The sequence below is a fragment of the Marmota monax genome, unplaced genomic scaffold, assembly GCF_021218885.2.
Source record: "Marmota monax isolate L192 unplaced genomic scaffold, Marmota_monax_Labrador192_F-V1.1 WCK01_AAM20220418_F8-fsc00023, whole genome shotgun sequence".
NCBI lineage: Eukaryota > Metazoa > Chordata > Mammalia > Rodentia > Sciuridae > Marmota > Marmota monax.
The window spans coordinates 18,298,344-18,312,574 of NW_026692907.1; the positions used below are offsets into that span (position 1 = coordinate 18,298,344).

At 37.1% G+C, this 14,231-nt stretch overlaps 1 protein-coding gene across 3 annotated transcripts in view; it reads right to left on the bottom strand.

The window, feature by feature from the left end:
* The window catches only part of Ankrd13c (ankyrin repeat domain 13C), a 70,539-nt gene extending 61,293 nt beyond the window's left edge, over positions 1 to 9,246 (bottom strand). Inside the window, exon 1 of one of the 3 annotated variants that reach the window (XM_046450957.2) lies at positions 8,262 to 9,243. In XM_046450957.2, coding sequence (XP_046306913.1) covers positions 8,262 to 8,703 — 442 coding nt within the window. In that variant the 5' untranslated portion in view covers positions 8,704 to 9,243. Of the gene's footprint in view, positions 1 to 8,261 lie in introns of all 3 variants that reach the window. The other 2 variants (XM_046450955.2, XM_046450958.2) reach the window with 2 other exon arrangements.
* Positions 9,247 to 14,231: the final 4,985 nt, after the last annotated feature.

Sequence of the window (14,231 nt, forward strand, 5' to 3'; positions counted from 1 at the left end):
CACAGTTGAAAAAACTAACAGTATTTTAATAGCCTTTTCAAAGTTCAGGGTATTCTTTCACACTATACAAAACTTATTAAGTAGTCACTTCTTAAGGTAGTTGCAATATGAAATCTAAAATCATATCAATTAGTTGTCTGTACTATATTAACACTGAAATACTCTGGTCTCTTGCACTTTGAGGGGATCTTTTATGACAAATGATTTTGTAACATCATGCACTGATGTTACATTGGAGAAATATTGATGAAGTTATGCAGATGTTCTAAATGTTGACACATTTTGCTATATTGTATTTTAAAAATTATATTTAATATTACTTTCAATCTGACAAAAACAGTCTTTTTAAATATTGGGAACCTGTCAAGCTTACAGGGACAGAGATAACTTCTCCAAATTCTAATTTTCATTTGAAAATTTCACTTTTTTCCCTTAAAGTCATAAGCTTACTTCATTCATTTCCAAGATAACACCTGCCAAATCTCAATTGCAATAATCAGTTTGTCTGTAAGTCATTTTTCAAGTAAAAATGGCATTTCATGAAAAAATGGCTAATTCAGCTTACAACTCAGTTTTACAAGCGTTTTTCCCTTACTTGCCCTTCAGTATACAGAAAACATCCTTCACAATCCCTATTATGTTACCAAGAATGCTAAAAAGGATGTACTCAATGATACTTTTGCTTTTGTACCATCAGTGAATATATCAACACAAAGAGACGAGCAATAACTTGGCATCATTATAAAAAGTTTTGATTTTGTACAGTCCCTAATACAGAGCAGGAAATTACAAGTAACCAACCTAGCTCCAGGTTTTACAGACATGTTCAAATCTCACCCAAACAAACATAACAGAGAATTTCTGTATTAATTCTTAAAAATGGCATACTAAAACTAAAACTAACACATAATATTATATCCAATCTGTCATTAACTCCTACCAGCTCTAATTTCTTATCACTTCCACAATTACCCCCACTTAACTACAATAATTTGTTACTAATCCTTGCTCTTCCCACCCCCTCATTCTTCTTCATAAAGCAGATAGTGAGCCTTTGAGCCTTTTAAAATGAGATTGTTAACTCCGTACCTCAAAACATCTAACTGCATCCAATGTTGCCAGAATAAAAGCAAATCCTTAATAATTGTCTACAAAAAGTCTACATGCTTACACCCCCAGCAACCTAACTCCTATTCATCCCCTTTTGCTCACTTTGTTCCAGACACACTGGCTGACTTATTCCTTGAAACTGACCTTTACAATCACTATTTTCTACTTGAAACTGCTATGCCAGATAATGTTTCCTAATTTTCTTTAGGTAACTGCTTAAAATTCTTATTGGTATCTTCCCTAAACGTAACCTCAATGAAATAATTAGTACCTCCCTTTTCCCTGTATTGCCAGCATTCTCTGCTCTCCTCACTCTAATTTTACTCTGTAATACCTCTTATTAACAGTCATACCATATGTGTACTGGTTTGTTCATTCTCCAGCTCTCCCATTAGAATGAAGGTCTATAGAAGCAGCTGACAAACACTATTTATCACATACTAGGAGCCCACTATATATCTGCTGAATGAATGAATGAACGAATGAATGAACCAAGAAAGAAAAACAATTCAAAACAAAAAGGGGAGTGTCAGAAACTGTTTTCACTCTACAAAACACACTTTGCCCTAGGACAACACAGGTCTCCTCCTGATTATGAAAACAACCAAAGGATATATATGCATAAAAGGAAAACACAGTACAGATAGCTTTATAGAATAATTCAGTACTAAGAAAAATAAAGCCTGCTTTAACTGCTTGCCAGATATCTGCAGCCATGAAACCAAATGTACTAAACTGAGCTACACCAATAGTAGACTAAAGGTGACGTATAAGTGAGTCAGACAATGGTAACCCTTTAACAGACAGACAGGCAGTATGAATTCAAGCATCAGATTAAAACTTCAATTGAAAGCCTATCTAAACCTTAAAAACAAAAGTTCCTTGTGCTGTAGGGTAATTATAACCAAAGGTAAAAGGAAGACACTAATATCAGTTCTCATTACTATCGTATGAGTCTTCAGATTTAAAATATTTTCAAGTCCATTCTTCCACTGGAGATTATAATGCCCTTAGAGGGAGATGATATTATACTTACTTTTTTTCAGAGGTTAACTAATAAATAAATAGCACAAAGTTGTAAAAACCAGTTTGTAGAGAAACAGGGTCTCAAACTAGGATCTGATTCCAAATGGAAATGGCACTCTAGTTTTGCAGATAATCTTTAGGATTTCAACAAGAATAACAGGCTCTAGAACAGGTAGAATTCAGTTAAATCACAGAGTAAAACCTCATATAGCCTGATAACTAATACCATCTATAATCTTCAAACAATTAGAAAAAAAAGACATTTTCCTTTTTTTTTTTAGCCCCCATTTTACATATTTCAATTTTGTTCTAAAATGGGTTTCTCATTTCTCCCTCAAGGAAATAAATGTTTGCCAAGCCCCCACCCAATTCTCTAGGAATTGTATTTGTTTTCTAGACTCCAAGCATCCTAACAATCAGTAAACTCAAAGTAGAGTTCTGTGACTTAAGATGGCATTGACTTGGGGGCAGCCATACTACCTAGAACTCAATTCTCCAATGAGTTCCCCAAAATTCTCTTGTGTCATTGAGTATGCCCAAGACCTAACACTGCCAGTAAATGCCGATTTCCACTGAATATTTTTGCCAAAACTGGAAGGTTACAACTCTTATTAGGACAAGAAAGGGGAGAAAAGGATCATCTCTCCCTTTGTGGAGATAGCTCTGCAGATGTGTTCACACCACAATATTGGTAAGTGGTGGGTCAAGTTTACAGCATCAATGGTAATGCCATCAGGAAACAGAACCACTTAAGACAAGGATAGTCCTATTTTGTTGGAGATGCACATGAGATAAAGGAGAAAGGTCATGTTCATCTAGTTATGAAGAACAACTAAATCAAATTTTACAACCAAGTCACCCTTAAACCCAGTGAAGATAAGTAATACAACTGAATGGATTTTCTTGGGATTTAAACATCACATTTTTATAAAGAAAAACAAGGTCTGTATTTAAAAAAATAAAGTTTTGAAAGACTACAAAACATGAAGAGAACAAATATAGAACTACTAATATTCTTTTAAATATATGCCATCACTTTAACCCTTTCCTGGCTAAAACCGTTTACCAGTAACTTAGTTCAGGATTTGTCATGTTTATTTACAGATGCCACTTCTCAAGAGACCTTTTATGATTATGCATTATTCTTTTCACCCATCATGAAGATTTTATTGGCAAAAACAATGCAGAAAATATAATATCAAAAGGAAGATAAGGAATGTATACAGAATAAATCAAAATAAACATTTCACAGGGTCACCAGGTTCTTCCTCAATTCTCAAATGCACATTTTTAATCTTTCAGAAATTAAAATTTTCAAATCCCTGTCTAAAGAAATCTGCCTGCTGCCAGGCAAAGATGTTTTTAACCATTTCACCGTCACTTCACTGAGTAAGGAACAGAAATTCAAGTGAAATTTGAAATTCCTAATCATCGAGTTTTTTTAATAGCTTCAAGATATTACAACTAAGTAAAAATGAAAATTAACTATTTAGAGAAGATAGCTTGTTATATGCCACATAATGTAATTAAAGGCAGGCAAGATTGCCAAACTCTCAAAATAGATCAGAAATGGTTTGCTTCTTAGAAAGGCTGATTTGAGCAGTTCATATACCCAGGACTTTCTCATCACTGGCAACTGAATGATTCTGAAGCTTCTGACTAGAATCCAACAGAATCCGCTTAACTTCTTAAGGATATTTAACTCAGAGGAAAAAATCAAAATTAAAAGTTCAACAAACAGGGAGTCTTCTGTATGCTTCATATCATTCTCAATTTAAAGGTAGTGAATAAGTAAAATCATTATTGTTTAAAATAAACGGCCTGTTCCTATAATACTGTGCCAAACTACCAAGGGCAAAGGTGATTCAGAAAAATCCTAACACTCAATGTGAAAAAAGGCTTAGTTGTAATCTTTAATTTTATACTAAAGAAAAATGTGGCATATAACTAAAGATATAATAAAGATACAACATTTAAATTTTATGTATTTTTAATGTAGTATCTTTTCCCCACTCCCCCCTCAAAAAAAATCAAATAAATCATAAGTCACAATCTTTTGGCATATCTAAACACAATATATACATGATGCTACAGCTGTCACGGTATTTAACTTATATTTCAAAACACATGTTTGAGCCCCGAATATAGTATTTCTGAAAATAACTGATGGTTCAGAAAATACAACTCCTATTCAACCAACACTTTATCACAGATGAAAAAAACAACATACAAAAAAAGTTTATCTGATCAGAGGTCAGTAAAACTGAAAATGGCTAAAAAATAGAATTCAACAAGCTCTCTATCTAATAAAGGAACCGACTAAAACTAACAACACATAATTTAATAAATGTAAAGTCCTGTGTTGAGGGTAAAAAAAAATAATAAATTCAAGAAGCAATATTACAACAAAAAAAGAATAGCTCACTTGAGAAAAAGCAATATTAAAAATCATCATACTCGAGGGCTGGGGCTGTGGCTCAGCAGTAGCATACTTGCCTGGCATGTGTGAGGCACTGGGTTCGATTCTCAGCACCACATAAAAATAAATAAAGGTCTATCAACAACTAAAAAAAAAATATTTAAAAAAATTATCATACTCTAGCCAGGTGCAGTGGCGCACACCTGTAATCTTAGCAGCTCTGGAGGCTGAGGCAGGAGGATCGTGAGTTCAAAGCCAGCTTCAGCAATGGCAAGGTGCTAAACAGCAGCTCAGTGAGACCCTGTCTCTAAATAAGATACAAAATAGGGCTGGGGATGTAGCTCAGTGATGGAATGCCCCTGAGTTCAATCCCCGTTACCAGAAAAAAAAAAAAAAATCATACTCTTAAACTGCATAAATAAGTGTGTCTTGCTTTGGAACAATAAATATAGTCTCCTTGTTCCCTTTGGTTAGGGGCCTACTGTAGCTCTAGCACTAAGGTTTCTTCCAGGCACCATCTAGAAAGGGAAGAATTAATAAATTTGAGTTTTACTAAAGGAGAATGAGTAAGACTTTCTTTTACTTAGCAAACATATACTATATACTGTGCTTCAGGGACCATTTTAAAGACTTTATAGATTAAGTCACATGAGGAATGAATGCACAAATTAGGAATGTTTAACCTGAAGGAAGGGATATATGATAGAACAAGAAATAACAAGAGATTTGAGTTCTACAGAAAAACTCAGAGCAAAACCTGTCTGTGAAGTTTAATTTTAAGTGCTAAGTGGGAAAACATGTATTAAAGAACTTTGTCTGCTATGAAACAAAACGTACACATTATTAGAATTAACTTCCTTGTAAAAGAGTAGATCTCAATCAAGAGAAATATTTACAAAGAAACTAATCATGGGCTTAGGAGTATCAATTATTGCTAATTTTAAACTGCAATTCATACTAAGTATGTGACTTTATTAAGTCTCCTTGTCTCTCTGGCTTCACTTTTCTCACCTTTAAAATGAGGAGAAAAGTATCCCCTTCTCAAGGCTGTTGTGAGGATTAAATGTGACAATGTATGTAAACATTTAGCATGATGCTGACACAATAAATTGCATATGTAATAATGATCATCATCATCGTCATCATGAATATCTTCAGAGAATATAAACTATATGATACATGGTATAATTGGATGGCTCTGCTATGCACCTGCCTGAGTATATCTTTCTGCAATGTACCTATCATGTTACAGCAATCCAAATATAATATGGAACTTGATTGGGTAATTTAAAAGGCATTTTTCTCTTAAAATTTGAAAGGAAAAAATACCCTTAAAATCTAAATAAAGTATTCTGATTAGTAAAATATCAAGAATACAAGTAATAATGCAATAATATAACAGTGAAATTACAAGAAAAATTTAAAAAGACTAAAGCAGCAGCACATTAAACAGAAGCTACTCTTCCCAGGAAATAAAAGAAATATATACGGGCGAGGAGGCCCAATTACACTTTTCACAAGTACTTGAACAACTAGTTACATTCATCAGAAATATCAAAATAAAGGCAGTTTCATTTAAAAAGTGAATTTCAGTAGAGTAAGAACAAGAGTTTAAGGATACACAGAATACTAATTACTTTGAATGGAATTTGAGCTTTAACAAATGTACTTCTAAATGTTGGATTAAACAATACGAGAGCCCAACTACCTAGCAATTAGGTAAATTCAGAACCTTCTAATATTCATAATCCATGTCTTCTTGTAAATGGAGTTAACTCAATAGGAACCTCTAATCTGCTTTCAGAGATATTTCAAGATAGTAAAATTTTAAAGGCAGTGGCCCAAATCTGAAAAACTTCCTAATGAATGACTAATAAATTAAAAGTACAACTCTTTCCCAAAATGTTAGAATATAATTCTTTCCAGCAAACATTATGCTTATTATAGTACTAACATGATGAAATAAATAAAATGTAGAAATAAAAAACTAGGGTAGCTTTAAGGTACTTTTAGGGGGGAATCTGACTTCTCATAAATGATAGATAGTGAAATTACAACAATTACAATGCAAGTTCCAAAAACAAGTGTTGTTAGAGAGCTGTAAAATCAATAGGAAACTTATTTCCTTTTTTAATTTGAATTTTTGTCTTAATTTTAAGTAAGGAGCCCAGAATCCAGTGGAATTAAGGGAGCTTATTTCACAGGCAGATAATCCATTAATGTAATTTTGTGTCATTTTTAGCACAGAGCTGAGTGTATTCTAACAAAATGTATACAATAATTGTCATGTTAAAAGCAGAACCATCGACAATATTTACTAACTGCTCAATTTAAAATGACATTTATTAAAAATTAAAACAGTATCAGTATTCACATTAGTTTTCATTAACAAATTTGCTTTTGCTGATGCACAAGGCCCTGGGTTCAAATCCTGTACCAAGAAAATAAACAAATTTACTGATGCTCAAATATCAATTCAATCACGTTACTCTTTAGAGAAACAAAAAATTTCATCTGACAAAATAAGGCAAAAGGTAGAAAGACAGTTCTTCAATAACAGATATAGTATTCCTGCCGGCACAGTGGCACACGCCTGTAATCCCAAAGGCTCCAGAGGCTGAGGCAGGAGGATCACGAGTTCAAATCCAGTCTCAGTAAAAGCAAGGTGCTAAGCAATTTAGTGAGACCCTGTCTCTAAATAAAATACAAAATGGAGCTGGAGATGTGGCTCAATGGTCGAGTGCCCCTGAGTTCAATCCCCAGAAACCACTCCTTCCCCACGGAAAAAAAAAAAAAAAAAAAACATACACACACACACACACACAATTACTTTCTCATATAAGCTATGATGAAATTACTATGAATATTATTCCCAGTCACAGTCAAATGAGACGTTGCTAATAGCAATTATATACATAAAACTGACAATAAAAAACTACTGAGAAATCACTTTAATTGTTCTAGGGGAAAAAAAGGCAACAAATTTCTAATGTGTGACGTTCAAAAAAAATCGTCCTAAGTTTCTTGAGAGCAAACCAAAACCAAAACCAAAACTAAAAAAAAGAAAACACCAGACTGCCCAATGACAGTTGAAATTACAAAATCACAACCAGATACAGTCAATTTGGGATCTGAACTGAGTATGAAAGAAGGTGGGCAATTTATATGTCCAAAATTAAACCTTGGGGGGGGGGGGGCTGGAGTTGTAGCTCAGGGGTAGAGTGCTTGCCTCATACGTGTGAGGCACTGAGTTCGACTCCCAGCACCACATCTAAATAAGCAAGTAAAATACAGGTCCATCAACAAACTAAAAAAAAAAAAAAATTAAAATTAAATTAAACCTTGGGATGGGAAGGACAGAAAGCAAAAAATAAATAAATAAATAATTTCATAAACAAAGAAAGGAGGCCAGGTTAGATAAGGAGAAACCTAAGGATCAGTTTATGCCTGTCTCAAAGATATACAAAACAACTTCTCACAGTAAACTCCAAAGTGGGCAAGGAAACATTCTTTTTGCACCCACAGGAACCAACCTCCTTACCACTAGTAAGCTAAATCATGAATCCGACATGATTTACTGGTATTTGGTCCCTGCACGATAGGTACAGGAAAGGAGGGTCGGCTGGAAGGGAGCCTAGAATTCCAGAGACCTGGGGGTACACACCCAACGCGGAAGGAAAGGTGGAGAGGGGCTAGCACTCCTCACCGTGATTATCTTTCTGCCCGATATTGTGTGTTCGGATGAGAGAGGAAAGTCTCCTCACATCCCCCTTGAAGACGCACTCGTGCACCGGATAGTGTGCGGGGCAGTTGCTTCCATCCGCGACGACTGCAATAGGATTGGTGCCGGCTAGGAGAGCCGGGGACTGAGAAGTGGTAGTCACGGAATTGTGCAGCGGCAGGACCGGGGCACCAGGGGGATTGGAGGAGGCCGGAGCTGCCTTCAACTGCAGCCGGTGGTGATGGTTACTGAAGATCTTATGACAGGCTTTGCCGCCCTTGCCGCTGCTGCCAGTGCCAATCCTGCCTCCGGTAAAGGTGCCGCCGAGAGCAGCTGCCGCTTCCTCATCTCCAGGCTCCAGCAGGTCCCCCTCTTCTTTGCTGGGCTTGTGGTCCCTCCGCAATGAACGGATCTTCTCCCCGGTCATCACCGCCGCCAGGGGCAGGGAGTAGATGCGGCAGGCTCACCGCGGGCGACGGAGCTGGCGCTGCGGCGGCACGAGGTGATTAGAGCGGCGGCCAGGAGCCTCCAGCGCAGCATGAACTCCCAGAGCACCTCCGAGCCCGGGACAAACGCATCTCCTGGAAGAAAAGCCGGCTCTCGCCTAGGCACCAAGAGACGCAAGCTCGCTGAAGGGAGCCACAACTCTGGTACCCACGACACCAGGATTCCAGTCCCCGCCGCCGCAGCTGCAGCAGCCACCGCAGCCGCCGCCACTGCCTCACACCAAAAACCAGGGCACCGCCATCTTCCCTTTGCTTGTCTCGCGAGAACTCCCTCGGGAACGAAAGGGAGGAAACACCGCGATAAGTGTGCTGCCCCCGCTCTCTCTCTCTCTCTCTCGCACCTCCGGAGTCCCAGTCTCTCTTGCCCACAGCGTGTCGCCGCCCTCAGCTGGAGTCTGGAGCTGGAAGACACAAACTTAGCCGTCCTACTGGCCGCGCTTCTTGTGGGCGGTCTGAAACCTTAGCCAGCATTGGAGGTGTTTGCTGCACGTTATACACAGTGATTAAACCCTCAGACCTCCGAGCCTCCCTCAGAGTGCAGAATGACGCCATTGCACACAGGATGTGATGTCACTGAGATGCCACAGGACATTCATTCAATAAACATGTACTAAGCACCTACATGATGCCATGCGCCGAGCTAATAGATTTATAAAACGCCTCTCCAAACTACAAAAAGCGCTTAGAGGAGGAAAGACAGTTAAATATAATGTTTAATAGTGCAAGGAATGAAGCAGATGTGGGGAACTGGGTTACACCAAAAAGGAGAGGACAGATTTTAGTATTGGGATGTCACAAAAGTCATCTTAGATGAACTTAAGGACTGACCTTAAGGAGAGGCCTCTTAAATATTTGTTAGATGAATTAATTTGGGGCAGATACCGGAGTTACTGTAGTGGATGCTCATAAATGTCAAATAATTGTGCAAGTAGAATATCATAGGATTAGTTCATGTCCAATCTCAATATTGTCAAATTCTAAAGAAAGGTAAATCTAACAACCATAAATCTTTGACAAAGTCACCCAAACTGGTGGAGGGGTGGGGTTTACAGAAACATTCTAAAGATCTTTACCCATTTCTCTTTCCAAAGTCCTATTTACTTTTTGACAGCTGTGTCTCTCAAATCTCTTCTTTCTTTATTCCTACCCCTATCATCTCCTTCTCCGGGAAAACAAACAGGGCTGCTGAGTGTGGCTCAGTAGCACAGCAGTGCTTTGCTAGCATTCCGAAGGGGAGAGGGTTGCAAAAACTTGTGGGTCTCTCTTCATCCTTCCCTGTAACTCAGGTTTTCACCTTTAGTCTGTTTCTGCTTCCAAATATTTTCAAATCAATCTTTCTCCCTTTCTTTCTGTCTCTCCCACACACTTTTTTTTTTTTTTTGGTGTGTATGTTGTGGGGGAGCCACTTTCGTTCAAATATTACCCATTCAGACCTCAAAGGAGCCTCCTTAGAGAGCAAGAGAGACTGATAATATACATACAATAATATTTTGTGCTTTCACAATAGCCATTATTTATTTTTAACTCTAAGCCAGGCAATACACTTGACATTTATATACTGTTATGTCCTTGTGATAAGCATGATCATCTTCTCTTGGAAAAAACATGCTCAATACCTCAATGCTAGAATGTGGCACAATTTTAGGACTAAAGAGATAAGAAAGGCTACACCATGTAGGCCTTTGTATGTTGCCTTGAAAGTTTAGATTTTAAGCTGAGCATAGTGGCTCTCATACTTGTAATCCAATAGGCCCAGGACCCTGAGGTAGGAAGATCACAAGTTCAAAGCCAGCCTCAGCAATTTAGCAAGACTGTAAGCAACCTTGCCAGATCCTGTCTCAAATTTAAAAAATAAAAAGGGCTCAGTAGCTTAGTGTTTAAATGCCCTTGGGTTCAATTCCTGGTACAAAAAAAAATTAGATTTTATCCTTTAAAAAAAAATGGATAGTCTTTTAGAAATTTTAAACAGAGAAAGAGCAAGAGGAGATTTGTTTTTAGAAAAGTCACTCATACTTAAGAAAAGTATATATAAAGAACAGATTGCAAGCTGGGGATATAGCTCAGTTGGTAGAGCACTTGCCTCACTTGCACAAGGCCATGGGTTCAATCCCCAGCACCCCCCCCCAAAAAAAAAAATTACAAGGGGCTACACTAAAGACAAGGAAACTAAGAAGCTATGCATGAACCAAACAGTAGTAATAATAAGTGTTAATATATGCATGCAGAAGTTTGGTAGAATATTATATATCACATGTAGTGAACAATGGTTATCTCCTAGAGATGGGACTGCTAAATCATATTCCATGGACTGCTTGAATTCCTTTGTACAAAGGAAAAGTATTACTTTATATTAATAGGAAAAATAAATTAATTTTTAAAAGAAGTGTGCAGTTGCTGAGTGTGGTGGCTCATGCCAGTAATCCCAGTGACTCGGAAGGCTGAGGCAGGAGGATCTCAAGTTCAAAGACCGCCTCAGCAATTTAGTGAGGCCCTAAGCAACTCAGTGAGACCCTGTCTCTAAATAAAATGCAAAACAGGGCTGGGAATATGGCTCAGTGGTTGAGTGCCCCTGAGTTTAATCCCAGTACCCCCCCCAAAAAAAATAGTGTTCAATAATTCAGGTGAGAGATGATGAGTGCATGAAACAAAATAATAAGAATGAGGCTGCAGAAGTTTTAAGAGTTAAAATTTTTTTTTTCAATCTTGGCATACTGAGTCAAAAATTCTTACTGCTTATCCAAAGGAAATTAGATGGTATACATCTTGAAAATTTCAGCAATGAATCTTAGGAGATAGAGAACTGAGTTCAGACCAAATACAGGAGTTATCATTATACAGTAATTGATGCCCCAGGGTGGCTGAGTTCCCTGAGGGAGAGAGTGTATAGTGAAAAATTAAGAGGAACCAATATAGGGCAAAAAAAAAAAAAAAAAAAAACCTTGAAAATACAAACACTTAAAGGATCTGCATACAAACAGTGCTGCCTCTTGTTATCAAAACCTACTATTATTAAAAAAAAAAGCAGAATATTCTACCATTTATCTGTGAAGCATCTTATCACTGGATTCAGAATTTAAAAGTACTTTATTAATGGCTGCCAGCCCTGGATGAATGTGAAAACTCCTAATTATCCATCCAGTAAAACCAAACACTTTAGACATAAAAAATGTTCAGCTCTTACATTTAAGGGCTCATTATATAATAGTGAAAAAGTGACATAGAAATATAAAATTACATTATGAAAAATATATTATTGAGATTATATGAAATCCCAATAGAAACCGGGTACAGTGGTCCATGCCTATAAACCCAGCAGTTTGGAAGGCTGAGACAGGAAGATCATGAGTTCAAAGACAGCCTCAGCAAAATCAAGGTGCTAGGCAACTCAGCGAGACCCTGTCTCTAAATAAAATACAAAATAGGGCTGGGGATGTGCCTCAGTGGTCAAGTACCCCTGAGTTCAATCCCCAGAAATCCCTCCCCAAAAAATCTCCAATAGGATATGGAATAGTTATTAATTCTATCTGGAAGCAATATAAATCAGATGATCAGGAAATCTTTCTGAAGGCAGCAATGTCTGAATTGGGTTTTAAACAATATATATGAATTGGGCAAAGCAAAAAAAAAAAAACTATTTGATTTAATCCTTGCTATGAGTACCCACTAACCCTATATTACAGAGTAGGAAAATAAGGTACAAGAAGGGATCACTCAGCTAATGAGTATAGTTAAAGAGAATGGAATGTATAAATGTAGCATGATATTTGAGAATCACTGGAGAAAAGTAGATGACAGTGGTAAATGAGAATAGAAAGGAAAGTTGGGGTAAGATCACAAAGAGCAATGTAGGAAACTTCAGCTATCTATACTAAGTAAATGGAGAGTTTATAAAGATTTTCAAACACAGTAAAGACAGTATCACATTTAATCGCCATAATGTGCAATCAACACTTCTTGTACCCATATTCCATAGGTTTTGCCAAACTTTCTAGTTTCACCTCCTACTACACTTTCAAATTCACTCTTCAATCAACCAAAGTAATCTTCTAACTTCCTTAACCTCTCACGTCTCCATACTTCTACATGTTATTCTATATGTCCAGAATTCAGTTCCATTTTACACACCTAGGTAACTCCTTCAGTCTGTCAAAAATTAGTTCAAATGTTCTCTTCTTCTCTGGAGGGTTTTTGTTTTGTGTTTTTACCCAACATAGAAATCAGGACCAGGAATTTACATTGAACTAAACTACTAAATAAAATTTAGCATGTCCTTTTATTTTGAACGTAGGCCACAAACCTCAACAGTATAAGCACTAGCAATATCTGTGTCTTTGTAACCAAAAGAAACCACAGAGATCTTCATACTCCATTATAGTTGAAATATCAAAATATCTCTTATACTTATTAATTCCTAAAATTATGTTATTACCCTGTTAGATCTTCTTTTTTAATGAAGTAATAAAGATGTAAATATATTGAATCAAAAGTTTAATACTTGATAGCAATTTCAATACACTAAATTTCCTTGGTAATCCCAAGATTATGCATTCAGAAATACTATTCTGCAAATAGATTGCTAGAGTTCACCACACCACCAAAGAGGTCCATGACACAAAACCAAAAGTTGGAAGCCCTTCTTTGAGGTCTTTCTGCCCTTCCTTCCTTTTCTTCTATCCAATAATCCAAAATTCTAAATTAGGTATTCCCTCCTTTTTCCTTCTTCTTTTTTTTTTAAATTTTTGATTTCCCATTATAATTTCTGTATGCGTCCTTGGTTCTTTTGACTGCCTCCTCAACTAGTCCTTTGAGGTCTCTGGGTACTGAAGGATTTATCACTGCAATATGCATAGTGTCTTACAGATACTGAATGCTTGCTATTAGCAATAAACAGTTGTTGAATTAACCAATCAATTAAAACATAAATGCGAAAGTATCTACAACCTACCAAGACATCTATAAACTCAGTGATGAGATACCAAATAAATAATCCCAATCTTAAATTGACAATTGCTTTCCTGGATTCTTACGCAAAGCTCAAGAGTGGATATAATACTTAGGATAAATTATAAATTTTTCATTCATAATTAAAAGTAAATTCAACTGAAACTGGCTTAAAGGCATGTATTCACATAATAGAGAAGTGCGGACACGAGTCAGCCACCTCCAAATCCCACATCAGTTTCTTGATCACTCAGGCACTCTGTGTTTGGAGCGCCCTCCTCAGGCCAGTTTCCCTCGAGGACCCAAGATGGCAGCCAGCGGTGACAAGGACCCGTCCTCCTGCAGGGTCCTGAGGTCCGCGACCACAGAAATTTTACCTTCACGACAACCTTGTCCACTTGGGAGATCCTACAGAACGCTGATTGGCTCAGGTTTAGGATACGTAAACAAATCCCTGAGGAGGAGGTGATGACCCTGATTCGGTTTGGCCAATCAGGACTCACCTCTG